The sequence below is a fragment of the Monodon monoceros genome, unplaced genomic scaffold (assembly GCF_005190385.1).
Source record: "Monodon monoceros isolate NGI ecotype Baffin Bay Population unplaced genomic scaffold, NGI_Narwhal_1 Super_Scaffold_7, whole genome shotgun sequence".
Classification (NCBI taxonomy): Eukaryota; Metazoa; Chordata; class Mammalia; order Artiodactyla; family Monodontidae; genus Monodon; species Monodon monoceros.
Window position 1 is genome coordinate 12,410,206 of NW_021703784.1, and position 21,334 is coordinate 12,431,539.

At 58.7% G+C, this 21,334-nt stretch overlaps 1 protein-coding gene across 2 annotated transcripts in view; it reads left to right on the top strand.

Moving 5' to 3' along the window:
- TRIM29 (tripartite motif containing 29) overlaps positions 1–16,545 on the top strand; it is a 35,842-nt gene extending 19,297 nt beyond the window's left edge. For both annotated transcript variants that reach the window (XM_029206993.1, XM_029206994.1), the window contains 7 exons: positions 612–845; positions 1,995–2,193; positions 4,820–4,921; positions 7,294–7,377; positions 9,573–9,668; positions 12,545–12,621; positions 15,417–16,545. In XM_029206993.1, the coding sequence (XP_029062826.1) occupies positions 612–845; positions 1,995–2,193; positions 4,820–4,921; positions 7,294–7,377; positions 9,573–9,668; positions 12,545–12,621; positions 15,417–15,479 (855 nt within the window). In that variant the 3' untranslated portion in view covers positions 15,480–16,545. The remainder of the gene's footprint in view (positions 1–611; positions 846–1,994; positions 2,194–4,819; positions 4,922–7,293; positions 7,378–9,572; positions 9,669–12,544; positions 12,622–15,416) is intronic.
- Positions 16,546–21,334: the final 4,789 nt, after the last annotated feature.

Sequence of the window (21,334 nt, forward strand, 5' to 3'; positions counted from 1 at the left end):
CCAGCACCTAATGCTCATTTTACACATCCCAGCAAATAAAGACCCTGGACCAACTTGTCCTCCAGTGTGGTTTCCAATGTCCACCGATGTCTGTTCTGCCCACCAGGCTACCCAGCCACCAAATGCGTGCTATTTTCCCTTTACTTGTGTCAGTGTGGCTAGATGTCTGTCTGTCGTGGTTTGAATGCTTGTAAACTACAACCTGAAATCACTGACTCTTGACCCTGGCTACATAAACAGCTCATTAATTCACTTTCTGAATGATGTTTGGGTCTGGTTGAAGTTTCAGTGGACACACCCTGACTCATCTGGGAACTTTTGGGCCCATGGAGTTACCCAAGGGTAGAATGATGGTTCATGTCAACCCACCAAGGGGGAGGAGCTGCTGATAGATAAGGAAAGGTGGGCTGTTAAAAAAAACCCTGGCCATCTCTATCAAGAGATGGCATCCCTCAGTGATGCCTTTGAATGAGATTCTTGGTTGAACAGGCTTGCAGGGTCAGGGCAGTAGAAGTGCCCTGACTCTATGTTGGGGACCTAAAGATGCACCCTCTAGGGAGATTTTTAATTACTGAAACCATCCTTCCTCTCTCCCCTCACTCTGGACTCAGAGCTTCACCACCAATGAGAAGGCCGCCCTGGAGCAGAACTTCCGAGACCTGATGCAGGACCTGGAGAAGCAAAAGGAGGAGGTGAAGGCTGCACTGCAGCAGCGGGAGCAGGACGCTGTAGACCAAGTGGAGGTGATCGTGGATGCTCTGGATGAGAGGGCCAAGGTGCTGCGGGACGACAAGCAGACCAGGGAGCAGCTCCACGACATCAGCGACTCGGTGCTCTTTCTGCAGGTAACAAGCAGCTCCTCTGTCATTCAATCCCTCACTCCTTCTATCCACTCACCCAGACCCTCATCCAGTGTCCATCTGTCCATCCATCCATCTATCCACCATCCATCATCCAACCATCTATCCATCCATTCATCCCTCTAAGCTCCATTCTGTCTATTTAATTTTTCCATCCAAGCCATTTCCTTACCTACTTTAAAGATGGCACACAAATATCACTTTGTCCCAACTTCAGTTGGTAAGTACAAATAGTGCTCCAGGCTCAGTAGGAAACAGTTCTGTGATCGATTAGTGATGCCTGCACTGGGTATGGGGGGGTGTGACATATGAGCGCTGCGTATTTGTTATCCTTCATCTTGTCTGTCTGTCAATTCCTCCATCCATCCTTCCACCTGCTAGACTGTGTTGGGTACTGCATGTACGCAGCAGAGAATAGAGAGGTATAAGACATGGTTATTGCCCTCAAGGAGCTGCAATCTGGCTGGGAAGATAAGACACGTACAATTAGAGAACAATGTAGAAGAGAGTGTAATTAAGTGATAAAGCCTATGGTTCAGGAGATAAGAGCCTGTGGAAGCTCTGGGATGGGCAAACAGGCTGGAGACAGCTTTCTGGAGGCCGTAGAATTTGAACTGGGTCTTGAAGGCCCATTAGGATTTGAGATGAAGGGATTCTCCAGTGAGAGCGAAGGGAAGTGAGAAGTGCCAAAGTGTAGAGGCAGTGAGTGGGCATGTGCAGGGGGAGAAACCACCGTGACTGACCCATACGCTAGTAATTCCTTGCCTTTCTTTGGTGCTTTCACGCCCAAAGACTTCACAGCTTGTGTCACACCCATAAACCCCTATGAGGTAGTCACAATGCACCCAGTTTAAGAGACGGGAACCACGGAGTCACAGGTCTCAGTGCTAGTGCAATTAGGGATATTAGCATATAGTGGACTTTAGTTGAACGCTTTCGTTTTACAGAAGAATAAGAAACGAGTGCCGAGTGGGAAAAAGTGGGACTAGCTAGTAGCAGAGCTAGATCTGGAACCCAGCTCCTCTGCCTCCTGTGCTGGGTCTTCCAGCTGGACCATGAAAGCCCCGTGCAGAGAAAGGTCCCCATAGCTCCCAAAGACCCAGAAAGTTAATGGCTTCTTTCCTTTCCTGGTAGGAATTTGGTGCCTTGATGAGCAGTTACTCCCTCCCCCCACCCCTGCCCACCTACCATGTTCTACTGGAGGGGGAGGGCCTGGGGCAGTCGCTGGGCAACTTCAAGGACGACCTGCTCAATGTATGCATGCGCCACGTTGAGAAGATGTGCAAGGGGGACCTGAGCCATAGCTTCATCGAGAGGAACCACATGGAGAATGGTGAGTCCCCTCTTGTGGGCAGGCCCCAAGGCCGTGGGTGTTTCCTCCCAGGTCAATTCCTGCTGCCTGGTGCAGGCTGACATCGAGCCAGCTGGCCCCTCACTGTCCCCGGCCCCCCATCCCACTTAAGGGCGTCTGGACTAGGAGTCAGGGACGGTGCCCCCCTCCCTTGAAGTTGCTGCCACGGTTATGCAGCTACTTACAAGAGGCCTCCAGGGCAGGAAGCATCCCAGGCACTGGCCACACAGATGTCCTCTCTGTGGGTTGTCCGTCAAACTCAGGGGTTGGTTTCATTCAGCTCTGCGTCTGCTTGGCGGACCCAATCCAGCAGCTGTGTAGGTGCTGCAGCTTGTAAGGGCCAGACTCCAACCTGGGGGCTTTGCAGGTTCCAGTGCACATGACCTAGAACTGCATGTGTGCTTGGGGGGAGAACTTGCCTGTCACCATGGCCGTGCTCAGCAGTGTTGAGCCCAGAGGTGGACTTGGCCTGGTGGCCCGGCTGGAGATGGTTGGGCACAGCGTGTCTCGGTGACTCACCAGCTCCCCTGAAGTCAGCTTCTCTACTGAATCACTCTGTCCTCTGCAGAGGCGACTGAATCATCTCACAGCGTCCTAACGTGAGAAACTGCCCCATTAAGTGCTTTTCCACCAGTCCCAGCCCAGTCCCTTTAGGGCCTGAAGCTGGACACTTTCCCCAAGCCCCACCCAGTGGCCCAGGCCTTGAGGTTGCAGCCTAACTAATGACTTCTAGCCCCAGCACCCCGAAGGCAGCGACCCTGGTCTTTGGTCTCCGAAGGGAGCATGTGATTCTTTGGGGGATGAGAAGGGGGTGATAGTGTGCAGAAGGGCTGGGACTCAGGGGGCAGCGTCTGTATGTCTTGGGGATGGTGATGTCGCATAGTGTCCCCGTGAGATGTGAGGGACATTCAGTCACACCTGAGGACAGATAAGCCATTTCAGCAAGACCATCATTGGGCTTCGAGTGGCACCTGGGTCCTGAAATCCTCCTAATGACCATGGCGACCATCCTGAGGGGACGGCTCACAGCGATTGGGTGCTCCCTGGACACTGGCTTTGTGTGAAGGCCTCCCTTACATTATCTTAGTCTTCCTGTGGGTTGAATTGCACGTCACAGATGAAAAGGCTGAGGCTTAGAGAAGAAACTTTTCAAAGGGCACACGGCTAAGCAGGGGGCGAGCTGGGTTTCACGGTCCGCTGTCCAACGCCTCCACCCGGTGTCCTCTCATCTGAGAAGCAGCTGCCGTGCAGAGGAGCTGGGAGTGTGACGATCATGAGCCCTGGGGTACACACCTGGTACAGGAGCCCCTCTGCTGAGGTCTGGTCGGACAGATGAGGACAGCCCCGAGCGGGTTGGGGTGCCCACCCCTCCGCCTGCAGCCTGCCCACTGTGCCATTTCTAGGTCATAATAGTGCTGGCCATGGCCTCTGTGCAAGTGGGGCCCTGTGCCCTGTCCAAGGTGTGCCGGGAAGCAGCTGCCAGGAGAGGATGGGTGCTACTGATGTCAGCAGCCCTGCACCTGTGCCTGGGGCCCCGGGCCTCCATGTTGGCGTTCTGGCACTGCTGTGTGCTTGGGAGTGTGTCTGGCTGTAGGAGGTGGGGCGTGGGTGGCCGGTGAGTCAGACCCTGGAGTGACCGTCTTCTCTCCCTTGATTGCAGTCTGCCCACCGGACAGACCAGGGACTCAATCCCCACCATCAAAGGTGTGGGGTCTGAGACGCACCGGAGCATCTTCATCCTGGGCTTGGTGGGGACGGGGCGGGGCCAACATCAAGAAGCATTTCTATTTGTCGTGAAGTGCCTATTGCGTGCCAGGACCCTGCTTGGCACACGTGACGGAGATGAAGGATGAGCATCCTCACTCCTCCTCTTGCCCGGGAGAGAGGGAGACGGAAGGGCAGAGGGAATGTAGGAGATGGGGAAGTAGCAGGAGAACGGACTGGGGCAGAGGGCAGTTGGGGAAAGGCAAACTTGTAGCCACAGATTTGTTTGGGTTCAAGGGGGTCTGCCGGTGGGTGTCAGGGGGAGTCAGCTAGAGTTAGCTACCCCTCCTGAGTAGCTCACTCTCCCCTGCACGGCTCCGCAGCTGGATCCCTGGCCATGGAGGCCAATGCTGGGACTTCATTCCATCTCCTTCCTGGGCTGCCAGCAGTGGCTGAGACAGAGCCAGGAGACGGGGGTGAAGGCTCGAGGCCCACATCTGCCCTTATTGGCCATGTGACATGGGGCAGTGGCTTCACTCACCTCCTGAGCCTCAGTTTCCTTATCTGTCACCTGGGCATCTTCATATCAGCCCAAGGCTTGACGCACACATCAAACAAGAGATGAAACTCAGTAGCACCTTGTAAACTGCAAAGCGCCTTGCACATGTCTTCCTCACGGGGGCCAGTCCCAGGGAGGGTGGATGGCCCACCACACAGACCCTCTCTCGCCCCCCAGGAGCTCAGGGCCGGAGGGGATGCTGGGCAGGGAGCCCCCTTCTCCAAGGTTGGGGACCTCGCCTCTCCCTGGGACAGAGGGGCTATAGGCTGCCTCGGCGACACCCTCAGTGGCTGAGTTCATCCCCCCCACCTACCCCTCTGCTGACCCGACCTCTCTGCTTCCCAGGGGGTGACCAGCGCTACGTGAACAGCTACAGTAACAACTACACCAGCGAGTGGGGTGCTCCAGACACCGTGAAGAAGTACTCCATGTACCTCACATCCAAGGGTAAGGGAAGGGAGCAGATCCTCCACTGAGGGGATGGTCCAGGAGAGACGCAGCCAGGTTCCCCTGGGGAGTGACCCTCGTGGACAGGCCTGGGAAGGTCCTGGTGCCTACCTGGTTCCCAGTGCAAGTAGCAGCACCTCCTCTCGCCCTCCATCTGGCACCTGCCCCTCAGCTTCCCTGCCCTGTGCCCACCCCTCCCACCCCCGCGCCTCCAGCCCACACCCTCCTCTTTCCTTCCGGAGGGACTCCTGGCTGCTGGCCTCAGCCACTCCCATCCACCGGGCTGAGCTGGGTTTTGCTTCTGCTGAGGTTTCTGTGGTCCTGAGGGAGGGCCGGCTTCTCCAGAGCCATCCCACTTGTCCAGGCAGGGGGACTGACGGCTGCGCTTTTAAGTTCCTCACCACCCCCCCATGCATGCCAGCCCCTCAGCCCTCCTTCCCAGGCCTTGGCGAGGCGCCGCCTGAGGGGTGGCAGCCCAGCTGGGCGTGGGTAGAGACCAGCGCCTGGCTGTCCTTGCCCTGTGGTAGCCCATCACGTTCTTTGGCACCAGCAACAAACCACAGCGATGCCCGTGACGTAAGGGTGGGTGTGCCCAGTGGACAGAGGGGTGTGTGCGTGTGTGTGTGTTGTGAGGGGCCGGGGTCAGGACAGGAGAGGGTGTGCAGAGAAGGGGGAGAAAGGAGACGTGGGGAAGACGCCAGGGCCTGGAGCGGGGAGCCTCGATGCCCTGGGCACTGATCCGAATGCCTCAGACGCGCGCACACACACACACCGACCCGGTGGGAGGGGCCCAGGGGAGATGAGCTCAGCAGAGAGGAACCTTGGATGCCCCACCCAACTTGAAAACAACACCTGGGCTTCCGGCAAGGAAGCTGGACCTGAGTACCCGGACCTACGTTCCTGGTGGGGGCCCGGGCCCTGCGGGTCCTGCTCGCTTCCCTCCCCCGGGGTGCTCTCCTTTGGGTCTAGTCCTGTGAGAGGGTAAGCTGTGTTAACCAGCCCCATTCCAGCATTACTGGCCCTGACCCAGACCCTTCTGGCTCCCCAGCTTCTGAAGATCAGACCCTGGGGTGGTATCAAGTCCCCCGACGGGCCCCTGCTTGGCTGGCCTGCTCTGTAGAAGGCGGAGGGGAGCGGAGCAATAATGGGGGATTGAGGAAAGAGCATGGACCCGCCCAGATGTCACCCGAGAGCCCGGGCCTGGTGACCTTGGGCTGGTCACTGCCCCCTCAGTATCCTCATCTGAGAAGAAGGAGCTTGGACTCAGCTGTTAGGAGAGCTTCCAGCTCTGTTACCGTGAGTCAGGCTGTGACATTTGTAGGGAGAAGAAACAGGTTCCTCCAGTGTCTCTGCCCCTGCACTGGGGACCGGAGGGAGGAAATCTGGGAGCCCCGGGCTCAGGGTAGAGGCAGGGGAGGGGCCAACGGAGTCAGCAAGGAGATCAAGAAGCAAGGCCACCAAGGGACAGTGGCCTGAGTCTGGGAGCTTTGGGGCAGTGGGACTGGGCAGTGAGACTTCCAGGAGAGATTAGTTTCCAGGCTCCCTGCAAGAGGGGCCAGGGGCTCGGTAGAGAGGACGTGGCTGTGATGGACAGAGGGTGCAGGGCGAGAGGGATGCACTGCAGGGGTGCGGGTTTAGAGAAGGACCAGCTGGTGCTCGGCCAGAACGGGAGTGGGGCTGGTTAGGCCGGAGGGCAGAAGCCGATGGAGGACTCTGACCCACGCAGACACACGTGGGGGACGCGTTGTCTGCATCTGTGAAGCAGCCGCGTGTGGAACCCGTTCTGTCTGCCTTCCTCCCAAGACTGTGTGGAGCCCGAATGGGGGAGGGAGGGAAACACCTGTGCCATGTAGAGCTCACCCCTGGGGAAAGCATCCCTGTAGTGGGGGAGGTATTTTTGGCACAAGCTCATCAGGCCCCTGCAGGTGGCCGCCCTCATTTGGTCAAGGGCCCTACACCTCTGCCCCACGGTGGCCGTGGCCCAACTTCCTCATGGGCACCCCATTTCCCAGCCTCTGGGGTCTCAGTCACACAGGGCCTGGCTCAGGAAGGCTCTGGTGACCCTCAAAGCCCCTAATTAGGGCAACCATACATCTAGGACTCTCCAGGTTTATACCTGGTACTCTCAGCATGACTATTCATAGCGACCTTTCACGCTCAGAACCATTCTGATTGGAAGGGTAACTTACGTGGTCACCTTATCCTAGACCCAAGGGAGCTGTCTTGGTGGGGGAACAGGCCCTGGCACAGGCAGAGGCCGCTGTCTGGGGGCAAGGAATCCTGCAGTACACCCCTCAGGTCAGAGCCACAGGCCCCCGACTGAGCCAGGTCCCCCTTTCTGTGATGACAGCCCCTCCTCGTGTGCTTCACAGGTGGGTCCAGGACGTCGTACCAGCCGGTGTCCCCCAGCCGCCTCTCCAAGGACAAGACCTTCAACAATCTGTATGGCACCAAAGGTAGGAGGTGGCTCAGCTGGGAGGTGGGCAGGGCCTGTGTGGGAGCCACACAGGAGGGGCTGTGGGCTGGCTCATGGGCAGGGGGACTGGGCTCCTCACGTGAGGTGAATGTGGGGAGCTGGGGTGGGGTTGGGGACCCAGAGACGCTTGACGAGGGGTCCTAGTGGGCTTAGGGCGTGTGCGCATGTATGCGCGTGTACGGGCATGTGTGTGCGTGTGTATGCGTGTGTGTGACGTCGTCAGGCTGAGGAAAGGCAGCCGGGCACCTCGGCATCCCTGGAAATCCCTGAGTCCATAGGATCTTCTCCCTGAAGTCTGAGTCAGGGGGCAGGGAACACCGGGGTCAGGTGTGGGGACTTCCCTCGGCGGATGTCGGGGCAGGGGCGCACAGAGGACCTCTCCTGATCTGTGTACTCCCGGGTCGGAAAGCCACACAGTGGTTAAGACAGACTAGGGGAGCAGGAAGCGGGAAGTCAGGCATGCTATGAAATGGGCCATCCCTGGAAACCCAGGAGGTGTTGTTGCCAGGGAGGTGTGTGGGCGACTCGTCCTCAAGACCCGGGAGGGGTGGGGTGGGGGTGGAGACACGGCTTCCCCAGGGAGAGCTGCTGAGCGCAGGGTCCCTTCTGCCCACAGCGCTGAAGGCACCGCTGCGCCGAGGGCAGGGCCGAGCCTCGATGAGCCCAGCTTCTGGGGGCTCCTGCGGGGGGGGTGCCACATGTGGGGGGGGGGAGAGGACCGGGCCAGCTCTGCCAGAGCTCCCCTCGGACACAGCACCAGGACGTCTGAAGAGACGTGGAAGGGAATCGGGGCTCGGTAGTGAAGACGAGGTCCCCGGAGATCTGGAAGGTCAGGGGCACCGTGGGCAGGGCCGTGCCCAGGCCTCTAGGTGCAGGACTGGGTTCACCACCAAGCACAGGAGACTGTGAGCTCTGTGAGGGCAGACGCTGGGTCTGCCCTGTTCCCCGCTGCGACCCCAGGGCCCAGAAGAAGGCGGGGCTCAGCAAACATTTATTGAATGAGAGGAAGAGGGGACCAATGAATGGGCGAAGGAAAGGGCAAGGTGGATGGCCCCTTGGAGACTTGGCAGGCGCACTCAGTGAGGGCCTTGCTGCAGACTCTGCCCGAGGTCCCTGTGGGAGGGGGTCCACGACGGGACAGGCCACCCGCCCCAGCCCCATGCGACCGCTGACCCGGCTCCACCCCGCAGGCAGGAGCAGGAGAAAATCGCCAGGGCTGGTGGGATCCGCTGCGGAGTGAGCTCAACCAAGGGGGGGTCCCCCACGCTCCGGGCTGCTGAGAGGGTGCGCTGCCCACAGGGGCTCTTGAAGGCCCTCGCGGTGCCCCTGTTGTCCCTGCCACACCGTCCCCACGGCCTCTTTTCTGTCCACCTGCAAATGGACACTTGCGGCCTGTTCAACCTGACAAACAGAATTTCAGGACTTGTGTCAGCTGCTTCCGCCTCCAAGCTTTAGCCTGTGTTTGTATTTATTTGCTCCTTTACTCATTCATCCATCCCTCAGCTGTACAATGAGCACCTTCCAGGAAGCAGGCTGGGTGCCAGGCACTGGGTGTGATGCTGGGCCAGATGGGCATCCCACCTGCCCCCTCAGAGCCCAGTGGGGGACGTGGACCATTAAATGTGGAGTTACAACGCGATGCGGGGCATGGGGCTGAGACACAAGCAGACTTGGGGGAGGTGACACGGAAGCTGACACCTGAAGACCCGACACCTGAATTTGCGAAGCATGGGGGAGCAGGTGGGCTATTCTAGGCAGAGGATCTGGTCTGTGCAAAGAGCCTGGGGCAAGCGAGAGCCTGGTGTGTGTCAAGAGCTCTGAGTGCAGCCTGGTTGGAACGTTGAGTGATGGAGGCCCAACTCCAGGCGAAGGCAGGAAGTGGAGACCGTGGGGAGGGGGGAGGGCCTCATGAAAGAGCTGAGGACTGTGCTAAGGACTTTGTACCTTAATCTGAGGGCAGCGGGCTGTTAGGTAGGGCGAAGACCAGACAACACTTGATAGCTGAGAAGGACAACTTGATGGCAGGAAGGATTGGCCAGAAGTGTGACGAGGGCCCAGCAGTATCCTGGCTGGAGACGTGCAGGGGCTGGAGAGATTCACAGAAATGACCACGTCCCGGCCTCCGTCCCCCATGCTAAGCTGTCCAGGGCTGATGCCTCTTCCTTTCCCCACCAGGTAACTACACCTCCCGGGCCTGGGAATACTCCTCCCCCGTCCAGAGCTCCGATGACCTCCCTGCCGTGCAAGGCAGCTCTTCCTTCTCCCTGAAAGGTGAGCCCACCCCATCCAGAGTGCCTTGGACTCTACTCACAAGCTCTTACCTTGTAAGGATCAGAGCCCTGCCTCCTCGTCTCTGCTGTCAGGAGGGCTGGGCCACCACACGCCAGTCCCTCAGGATGTGCTATGATACAGGCCTCGGTGTCAGGGAGGTGCGGACACACGACACCCTCTACACCCCCCACGCCAGACATCCCCAGGGTGCTTCCATCAGGCACCGAATCTTCCTACTGCAGAAAGTTTATTTAACTCAGCCACCCAGTGAGTCCCAGCCTTGGTTGACTCTAGAACCCTGTGACCACATAGCACCTGTGAGTATCCCATGGAGCCAGAGTCCTGCCGAGTCCCTGCTGGGAGAGGCAGATGAGATGATCTCTAAGGCCTCCCAAGTCTGATTCTGCCCCCCAGAGCTCTTTGACAAGGCTGAGCAGCCGATGCCTCCTGTCCCCTGGGGATGGGGTCACCCTGAGGGGCAGGCCTGAGCCAGGCCCCAGCTCACAGTGGGGCCCGCGGCCCTCCCATCTCTTCTGAAAGGTGCATGGGGCAGCTATGGTGGGCTGAGGTGGGAGCAGGCCTGTCTGCCTTCTGGCTTGGAGACATCTGGCCTGGGAGACAGGATAAGCAGGTTGGGTGAGCTCAGGCGGAGGGGGTGGGAAAGGGGCAGGCGGACCTCCAGGCAGTGGCCTCGGATGGTGGCTTTATCATCCAGCATTCCCTTCTGGGCTGGATCCCAGCCTATACCCAGGGCTGGGATTCTTGGATCTACCAGCAAGGAGATATGACTAGAGGGTCCCAGCCTGCAGGACTCCCAGGCCTGGGGAGTTCTGGGACTCGCCTTGGCCTGTCTGGCTTCCAACAGATCATCCCTGCTCTCTGGTCAAGCTTGGATCAAAGGCCACCCGGCAGGGAAGACGGCCACCCTTAGGTGTGATTTGGAGCTCTCACGCTCCCTAGCATCTCCCCGTTGGCCTGCAGTCTCCCCAGGCGAAGGCCTTGTCCTAGGAGAGCCTCTCCTCAAAAACACCAGGACCTCGGGACACCTGTTGTCACCTTCATGCAGATCAGCTCCCCAGATCTGCTGGGAATGGCCTGTATGGGGGTTCTGGGCAGGGGCTGCCTGCCTGGGAGGACTGACCCCACCTATTCTGGGGCGGGGGGAGGCAGGGAGTACACTCAGGCTGCCAGGGAGGACTGAGTGAGGGCTTTGAGAGCGGCCGTGCCCATGGGACGTGTGACTCCCTCTGGCCCCTCCTGGGACCAGTGCTAATGGCTCTCTCTCCCGGCAGGCACTGGAAAAGTCCCCTATCAGTTCACCACCTTGGGACAGGCTACCACAGAGTTTTCCAAACCACTGGACAGCAGTGGGCTGTTTAAGTATCATCCTGGTACCTGCCTGTTTTACACCCCCCCACCACCTTTCCCCTCCCACAGCAGGGCAAATGGGACACCCTATGGGGCTCTCTGCCACTTCTAGGGTATCCTGGTCCCTCCTCCCCAGAGCCCCCTGGAAGAGGATGCATGCCCCTCGCCCCCTGCCATCCCTAGCCCACCTGCCCCTGGATGCTGCCTGCTATACAGGCTGGTCTCCTGGACCACAGCCCTGCCGCATCCCCGTCCCCACTTCTCTCATGGCTGGCTTGGGATTTTCTTTCTGGGAACTGAGAAGTGAGACCTGAATTCCCCCCTCTCAACCTCCCACTCAGGACCTGAGGAACCCTCTCTTTCCAAGGCTGCCCCCATTCCCAGATGCAGGGAGACAGCCGGGTTCTCTGCTCTATTTCCACCCCCTTGCCAACCCGGGGAAGGGCCGGCCTCGCCGGCAGCCTGGCAGTGCTACAGGTGGTTTCTGGGCCTGACCAGCTCATCCGCCTTTGAGCAGGCCAGCCTGCCCAGGGCTCCAGCCTGCCCCTGCCAAGGACAGACCCTGTTTATTTCTTGAGCTCCTCCATGGCCGGGGCACAGCCTGTTCCTGGCCAGGCGCCACCGCCAGTCCCTGCAGGCTGAGGTCTGACACTGAGAGCGCTGTTCACAGCTCTGTGGACTGGAGCTCCTTACAGACCCGCTGGGCAGAGGGGGAGGCCTGGGGAGGTGGGCTTGGGCAGCGCTGCCCCGGACCAGCGCCTCGAGGACCCCAGGCCCAGATGACGCCCATGTGCTCCAGGCCCCCTTGGGCTCGCTGTTTTAACCCTGGACCGCAGCCACATGGCTGCCCCTCTCTGGGCCCCAGCCTCCTGCTTGTGAAGCAGGGAAGGGGGAGCCAAACTAGGCAGATAGAACGCGAGGATGGGTTTTGGAGTCCAGCAAACCTGGGTTCTAATACTGACCATTGATTATTAGCTGTGCAGCTCAGGGCAACAGAAACAGGGAAGACCTATGCGAGTCCCAGCACAGCGCCTGCCACGAGTGCAGCCAATACATGGGAAGCCTCGTGCACACAGTCGGCAGGGGTGGGGGGAGTTGGGATGAGTGCCTAATGGTGGAAATCCTGGCAGGTCGTGCTCATAGAGTGGCTTCCCTGGGCTTTGGGGAGGGGAGGGGTCTGTGGGGTGAGCCTTCAGGGTGGGTGGGGGAAATCCCAGCAAGTGGTGTGATCCTGACCTGGATTTGGGGTGACACTCCCCTGCCGCCTGGCCCAGCCCACCTGGCCCGTTCCTCCTCCTTCTGTCTGCCTTGGTGCCCCCTCCCTTTGGCCCAGGATTTTCCATGGCAACCCTCCTGGCTCCTGCATGCCTCCTCAGGGTTGGCTGCACTTGGTCATGGGCTGGATGGAGCTTGGCAGTCACTTTGGAGATGGTGTCTGTGCTGCTCCGGCCCTGGGCCCCTGACCGACAGCCCATGCTCCCTCTGACCAGAGCCTCTTGTCTCCCCAGGCTATCCTTCCCTCCTCAGGAGCCAGAGCCCCAAGGCCCAGCCCCAGACTTGGAAATCCAGCAAGCAGAATTATCTGGTGAGTGAGGAGAGCCTGCCTGGGCATGAGCATGTGCAGAATGGGCACTGAATGGGGCTCCCAGGAGCGGCTGGTCAGGGCCTGTGGGAGGATGGTGACGTCTCTGGGCCATGGGATGGAGGTGGCAGTGGCCTGAATACCTGCGTACAGCAAAGGGTAGTAAAGAAAGACCCAGGGCTAATAGGCAGGGGGCCTGGGTAAAGATATACTTTTTGGGCCTCGGTTTTCTAACCTGTAAAGTGGGCAGCCCAGGATTTTTTTATGTGCAAATGGTTGTTTGCTGCCTATGCTTGTTGAATGGTGGCCAAAATGCTGAGTCCAGGGGACGGGCATCCTAGAGATGAGTCTCGCTTCCCTGGCAGCCAGCTCTGACAGCATAGAAGCCTTTGGGCTGATAGCGTGGGTAAGGCAGAGGCTGCAAAGTTAGGAATAGATATATTTAGGGTTCGATAGCTAATGACCCTGAGCTGGGGCATCAAAGAGCAGCATGAGAGGAAGTGTGGTCTTGGGGTCCAGCCACCTGCTGACTGTGGGGTCCTGAGTGAGTCAGAGCCCTCTCTGGGACTCTATAATGCGGTGCTGAGATGGGGTTGGACTCTAATACCTGTAGACCCGACATGCCTGAGCCCTGCCCGAGACCTCAGCGATCAGGGGCTGTCCTTCATATGCTGTGCTTTCACTTCCCCGCACGCTCTCCTCCAAGGCCCATGCCAGGCCCTGCTGAAGGGGTCGGCTAGCTGCCTTGGGATGGGGGTGGCATCTGCTGGGCCCAGGGGCTGGAGCCCCCGGCTCCCTTCTGTCTTTGCATTTGGAGGTCAGAGCATGGAGAGGTGATTTGCTTCAGGTCACAAAGAGTGACTGGGGCTGGTTTGATTGGAGAGAATTTTTAATTTGCTGGCGATGGAGCTAAGTGACGGTGTGTGTAATCTGAGCCAGGTCCAGGCCCACCGCAACAGCAGGGCTGCAAAAAGCAGATATGGAGAGAAAAAGGAAGCTTTCTCTTCCTGGACTCGGTCCTTCTCCTCCCTCCCACTACTCTCCCTCCCTCCCAGAGCTCTGATCCCAGCAGAGACGGCTCATCATCGCCTTGAGATGCCTGGCAGGGTGGGGTTCTGGGGTCCCCAGCTGGCACCCAGCACTCGGGGAATGGAGGCAGGTGCTAGTGTAGGAAGAGGCTGGCCTGGGGTCTGGCCCCAGTCCTCTCACCAGCTTGCCACGCAAGTCATTCTTCCCCTGTGCCTCAGTCTCCCCATCTGTAACATAAGGCAGATGGCCTGGATGCTTTCATAGCTCTTCCAACTTTCATGTGCTGTGACCCAGAGCCAGGGAGGGAACGGGGCAGGGGATGGGTGTGTGTGTGTGCAGGGAGCACCCTGCCCAGGTGCTCTCTTTGTGCCCGCCTACCACCCTGGACTCTTGACAAGACAGCACCATTCACTGACCTGTGATCTATTTGATTGACCCAGCCTTCCTGTAAGAAAGGCTTCAGCCATTTCTGGGTCTATTCACTTTGCCTTACTGACTCCTTTGGGGTCCAGGCTGGCACCTGGGGATCAGGAGACCTGGTCCAGGCCCTGCTCTGCCACTGAGTAACTTTGACTATGTCTTTCCCCGCCCTGGGTCTCCATCTCTTCCGTTGTTTAATAAGTGTTTTAACCAAGGCCTGAGCTAAGTTCCCTCAGCCCCCACATTCCACAGGCCCCCAGTCCTGCTGTGGACCAGATGTAGGCAAGGAGCTACTGTAGATACAGGTTTCCAGGCAGGCAGGGCCAGGGCAGGGGCTGGGATCACCCTTGGGGTTTCCTGTACTGGGGTCATTGAGGTGTGAGGCGGGCCCAGACTCTGACCCAGCTCAAGGGCAAAGCCACTTCTGGAGGCCCTCTAGGGGCCAAGGGTGCTCGCAGGGGCAAGCAGCGGCTAAAATGTGCTCTTCATTGCAGGCTGGAGGGCGATTTCTCAGGGCCCTGATGAAGTGATTGGGAAGAGGAGGGAGTGCTGATTTTGTGAAATAGCTGCGGGATATAACACACAGGCTGGCAAGAAAGTTGTCGCCGGCTCTGTCCTGAGAGATGCGCCCTGAATCCCTATGAGGGTTCCAGGATGAGAGAGGCGGAAGGTCTGGGATGGGAGGCTCCCAGTAGGTGTTGGGCTGGGGCGGTGGTTTGCCCTCTCTGCACCCCTTCTGTCAGGGAGAATTATGCAGAGAGAGCAGAGACCAAGTCTTGAGACTCAGAAGAGGTGCATTGACACGGGTGGGGCTGGGGGTTGGGCTCTGGAGCCAGGTTGCTGGGTCTCGAATCCCAGCTCCTCTGCTTGCCAGCTGGGTGACCTTGGGCAAGTTGCTTAGCCTCTCTGTGCCTTGGTTTGTTCATGTATAAAATGGGTATGATAAGAGTAACCCACTTAATTGGGTAGCTGTGAAAATTCATTGAGTCCACCTATGGAAAGCCCTCATACCAGTTCTGTAGAGTAGAGAACACCGTATTAACGGGAGCTACGCTGGTGCTGGGTGGGGTTTCCTGGGAGTGGAGAGACCGGTTGACCAGGCTGAAGTTCAAGCTCACCAGTCGACTGATGGAGTGAATTCTAATTAGGATGTGAACCCAGAGACTCTGATAATACTGGGGCCCAACTCCAGTCCCAGGGTAGATGGAGCTTGTGGGTTAGGCCACAGGCCCCTAGAATTATCGGGGTTCAGACCACTGCTGCTTCCTGGTGGAGGTTAGGGGGTGGGCATCTGGCTGGTGAGCTCGAGTGCCCTCCGACCTCCCTAACGACTCCTGTTTCCCCCGCAGCCACACTACCGGCCCTTCTGCGTCAACAAAGGCAACGAGATCAGGTCCAGCGAGGCCCCGTGAGTGCCAGGCCGGCGGGAACGAGGCGCCACCACCCCTGCCCGCCCCAGCGGCCCTGCTGCTCTTGCTGTTCTGCTCATCTGGGTGGGAGGGGGCCCGGCCCTCCCCCTGCCCCGCCCCGCCCTCCCCTGCTCTCTCAGGGCCGCCTGGCCTCCCCCTCCTCCCCATCAGCCAGCTCCATCCAGGCCCCCTCCTGCTCTGTGACTAAGGATCACCATCTTTCCTGTGCTCAGAGGCCAACCCTCATGCGGGTGAGAGATAAGGCTTTTCCCCCCTGACACGCCACATTCCCCCTTTTGGGTGGGATCCTTGGGGCCGGTAGTGGGTGCCCACATGGTACCAGCCTGCTTCCCCGGCCCAGGCCCCTGCTGTCTTTCAGGCCTGTTGGCCATTTCTCTCCAAGGCCCCTTACCCCGTGATGTGTCAGTAGGTGCCTGGCCATGACAGCTGCCCGTCTCCCACCCACACGGGCCCACTTCTTCCCAGCAGCCTGGCCCCCTAGGAGAAGACTGGCCCCATGTGCCCTGCTCTGGTCCTACCTACCCAGGCTCAGCCTGGCGGGGCCTGCAGCCCTCGGCCACCACAGAGGAAAAGCTCTCAGTGTCTTGGCATCACCCTGCCCGGCCTTGGGTCTCCCCACATCCACCGCGAATCTGTGGTCCCTGAGGACGGGCTCTCCTGGCTTGGCAGGATAATCTTCACCAAGATATTCCTTTCTTTTACCTGCTGAGATAAGCGATTCCCTTGATGTGATACACTCCACCCGTGAAAATAGCTACCAGCCCAGCTGCTCCAAGGGAAATGTTTCATTGGTTTCATAACTGTGTTTCTCCCTGACAATGGGAAGTGAGCAGGCTGGCGAAAGTGTGGCTGGGCTGGTAGCCGCGGGTGCTTCTTTACAATGTGCCTTACACCCTGCCCTCACCTCCATCTACTGCCCCCACTAGGGTCTCCCTTTTCCCTCTGACTACCCTCCATGTTACATGTTGTCATGGGGCCCAGGGCCTTGAGATGAGCTCACACCAGCAGCACAAAGGTGGGGTCATCCCTCTTCTCGCCGTCCCCCTCCCAAGGGCCTATGGGGGCTACGGGGAGGGGGCCCGCTGGCAGGGGTGGGGGAGGCAGGGAGGGAGACATTCAGCTTGGGCTTTCCCTTCCTGAATAAACCACTGATTACTCACTTCTTTGTATTGAACAAGCGTTTCCCTGAGGGTCACCAGAGGGGCTGGCTGCAGTTCTTCTGAGCGCACTTTTCCCACCTCTGATGAGTACGTGGTCATCTCCCCTCTTTCCTCCAGAAGATGTGGTTCCTTTGGGTCTCCCTCCCACCCCTCCCCACACCCACCTGAGTCCCTAGTGGGCAGTGCAGGACACTGGACCTTTCTGAAGTGGCCTCGGTTAACAGTGAGCAGAAGGGAGGATGGTGCAGATGGGGTCCGGGGGATCACCTGAATACCCCGATGGCTGTGAGCTCAGAGCCCCTGGCCAGCCTACCTCAGAGTCCCCAGAGGGGAGCCAGGCCCAGGAGTGACTACCCACAGGCTGGGGTGGAGGCCAAGCAGAGGCTTCAGACCTGAGAGCCTTCTTAGTAGGGGGAGGGCTTCCTGGGCAGGGGAGCCCACAGCTGAGGCCTGGCAGGGGAGCCCCGCTCCCGAGGGCAACGCCATCCTGAATTTGGGCCATGGGGAAAGGAGATGAGGCCTTCCAGTCCCTGGGAACCCAGAGAGGCCTGGAGAGGCAGTCAGGGAAGGCTCCCTGGAAGAGGCAAGCAAAACAGAAGGATGCATGACTTGGGAGGGAGGGAAATAGGGTGCAAGAAAATTACACCCCTGCCCCGGTATGGCTGGGACGCCCCCCCAGGCCCTTCCATTCTCATGTCCTTCTTTGCTCCCCACCAGGGGCCAAATGATCCCAGGGGAGCAGCCCCACGCACCTCAGTCAAAGAACCTCAGTGAGCTCACTGCTGGTCCATCGTGGAGGGGCAACACCCTCCTCTTCCCCTCCCTGCCCTGCTGGGCCAGGCAGCTTTGGGATGCCAGCCAGCAGCCAGATTTCCCAGAAGGGGGCTCCTGGGAATCAGGAGAGATGGATAAGAGGATGACCTGGAGGAAAGAGGGGAAGGAAGGAAGGGAAGGTGAAGGGAGAACCTTCTGCCGTCATCAGGAAGCAGAGCCGATTGCGCGTGGGACGCTCTGCCACCTTGGTGCCCTCCCTTGAGGTCTGGGAGCAGTGTCCTCGGCCTTGGCTGCACTCCCCACAGCCCTGGGTGCTGGTTCCATGAGCAATGCCCTCTGAGGAGTGTTCCCCTCCCAGCAGGTCCATCTCAGTGGCACCCAGTGCCCCGTGGCCTCCCCTACCTTCTTTAGGACCTGCAGTCCCTGTGGCTGTCTTGGTGAAGAGGGCCACTACCCCCGCCCCCAGGCTCCAGGGGCTCCCAGATGCTCTGAGAAAGGGCCTGTCTGCCCACATTTTGGGCCCTTCCCCAAGCCCACCAGCTCGAGGAGGGGAAATGCACCCCAGTCCTGCTGAATTCTCTGGGCTGAGAGCCGTGGGGGTGGCTGGCCCCTGCCTGTCTGAGGCCTGGGCCTCCCCAGGAGCGGCCACCTGCAGCCTGGAGGCCCTGGGCCCTCTGCTGGGACCTGGGTGGGGACGTCCCCCAAGCACGGTGCTCCCACATCCATCCCCACCAGTTCCATTACCGCCAGAGCTGTGATTATAAAGCAATCAAGGGAATACTTTCTTCCCACTTCTTAGAAAGCCTCCCTCCTCAGCGTGAATGAAAACATTGGGACTATCGCAGGCCCCACGTGGCTCAGGGAATGGGAGGGGACATGTCCTTCCCCAGAACGGGAGAGAAAGGAGAGAAGCAAGACTCCATTTCTATTCTAGTTTCTCTCAGATCCATGCTCCCCTGTGCCCTGTGCTCACAAGCTCTGTGCCTTAGGCGATTCCGGGGGTGCTGTGGGTAGCCTGCCGGCACAGGGGGGAGGACCCATGGGGTCTGGGCTGGAGGAGGCAGCGCGGCAGAGCTGGGGCTCAGCAGGGAGCTGGGCCAAGTAGTTGGGATTTCTTTTCCTGACTCTATTACTTTGGGCTGTGTGATCTGCTTGCCCTCTCTGGTCCTGACCTTCCCCATCTAAAAACTGAGGTGTTTTCACTGGATCGTTCCTGGGGTCCTTTCCCAGCTCAGTGCAGCAAAGATCATAGCGTGAGTGGTTGGATGGAAGGGACTGAAGAATGGAGCTTGGTACCAGGTTAGGGCTCTGATCAGGACCTGGTCGAGAGCCAGGTGGATTGGACTCCTGGCTCCCTACGCCTCCCCTTACCCACCCGGCTGCCCCACCTCACCTTTAGACCCCGACAGTATGGGGCTTGGGCCTTCCCTGAGGAGATGCCTTTCCTGGTCAGGAGCGGGGAGGTGGGGGCCTCAGAAGCGTGGAACTCTGCTCTGGACCTGCATCTTCAGGACCCACTGGAATATGGACTCCGTGATATCAGGGGTTACTCTGTTTTGTTCTCCTAGAGGAAAGTGGGCATGTGGACAGGACTTGGAGGTGGAGAAGCATCTATCTGGGGGGAGGGGGTGGCAGCGGGGAGATGAAAGAAAAAAAATAGGGGAGTTGGGGAGAGGTCCAGTGAGGGGCTATCTGGGACATTCCATTGGGTGGGGAACCGAAACGTGGGCTTCGGAGTTTGGAGTACAAAGTCTGGAGCCAGGCTGCCTGAGCGAGTCCCGACGGTACTGCTCAGCCGCTGTGTGACCTTGGTGAGCTCCCTGGCCTCTAGGAGGGTAAATTCCGTAAAGGCATCGTACAGGATTGTTGGGAATGTGTGAAAAGCACCTGGCACAGCAAGCGCCCAATAATTGATACACGATAATATGACTGTTGTGAAATCAACATCCAAACCTGAGAGCAAGCTCGGGTTTCTGGTCCTTTCAACCTTCTGCAGCTGGACAGGGGCTACTGGCAGGTGCTGGGCAGTTTCTGGTCTCCTAACCAGCCCCAGGGCTCCCTGCAGTTCTGAGATATGGCCAGCAGGTGGCAGCATTTCACCACAAGTTAATGGGCACTAAGCCTCCCTCCCCTAGCCCTGCAGTCAGGAACAGCCCCTCAAAGGGAGCCCCTTTCTTCCCTCTTTCTGCATTAGCTAAATAGACCCTGAGGTCCTAGGCTGCGGAATGCATCACGACAGCTGAGCAGGAAGGAGGGGCTTGCTGTTCACCCCATCAAACCCTGTCCAGCCTGGCATGAAGGTTGCTGCGTGGTGCACGGGGAGGGTCCCCTCCACGTGGGCACTGCTGCCCTTGCACTGTCTTTGTGGGCCTGAGGAAGGGGGCTGGGTGGGCTGGTCAGGGTCACTTCTGCAGCCCCCGAAGGCGGGACTCTGTACAAGGCAGACCCCCAAGTGAAGTGCGAGATGGAAAGTCAGAGCCCTTGAAATCCAAAGTGAGAAAAAAACGAGGAGCTGCAAACTGCAGAGCCCACTGATGTCTGTCATCCTCAGACTTCCTGCCCACATGGAATGGGGGAGATCTTGTACATTCCTCCTGATCAACTATGTGGGGAGGGCAGAGGCCTCAGGAATAACTCTGGGGAGGGGTGGCAGCTTGGAGGCAAAGATGTGGGCTGAGTTCCTACCCTGTCCTCGTCTTCCCACCAAACCCTCACATCACCTCCCAGGAGTGACCCAGGCAGGTTTACCTTTCTGAGTGTTGACTATTAAGTTTGAAAATGAACTGTTGTCCAGGCACACGATCAAGAGAGATAAACGCTAATTGCTGGATGGATGTGCTAACTCCTGGCTCCTAATTCGTCACCTTGCCTAGGCTGAAGCTGAGAGAAGCAAGGGAAGGAGGAGGCGCTGGGGCCAGGACCCTGGGAGCTACTAGACCCTCTTGCAAGAGGATGTGGGTGAGTGAGCCAGGACTCCCTCCCCAGGGGATGAGAAAGATGCCCTGTGTCCCTGAGCCTCTCCAGGGAGGACAAGTAGCCAGGTGAGGGAGGGGGAGGTCTTCGGCTAGCTCATGCTTATTAGGAAATTAATCCCAAGTAGACTGATAATTTGTTTCCCCAGTGACCTTGCGGTTGGCCTTGGGGAGCAAACTATTTCTCTGAGGTTGGTTGCCTCCTCATGTTAAGACGCTCAGTGGGCTGCAAAACCCATGATTGATTGGCAACTTGCTGAAGGCGGATCTGGCAGTGGAAGGTGTGGGACTCACGATTATTCCTCGAGAGGTGAGGTTGTGGGTCTTTGGTGGCTTAGGTGGGGACCTGCCTAGAGTAGGATCTGGACTAGATGACCTGGCGCAGATCCAGGTGAGAGCAGAGGGGCGGGAACGAGGATTCGTGTGGCAGCAGGACTGGTGGGAGCTCCTTCGCTCATTCCCAGGATCCGTGGCATCCCAAGATCCTGGCCCTTAGTTTTCCCATCTGTGAAATGGGGCTAGTAATCACAACCACCTGTGTGTTTTGTGAGAATTAAATGAAAGGAAGTAAGTAAAGCTTTGCCACAGTTCCTGGCACCTTATCCCTCGAGAAATAAATGTTCAGTGAGTGGGTGTAGGGCTTCGCTTTCTGACCCTGCTTTTGCTGCTGCTGGCGGCAGAATCCAACCTCACCATTCCAGGGGAGGGCCTGCCCATCCCTTAAGACCACCCACTCTGGTTTCTGGGGACGAGATGAGTCTGGGCCCCTCCTTCTCCGCCTGGGCATGCAGCCACGGGTCCTCTGGCTGCATCTGGCAGGGAAGGCAACCGCGCACGGGAAGGATGGAGGCTAGTGCGTCTCCTCCCAGCATGCGGGGCCGGCCGCTACATGCATGAGTGGCCGGGGTAATTAATTTACACATTTCATCCT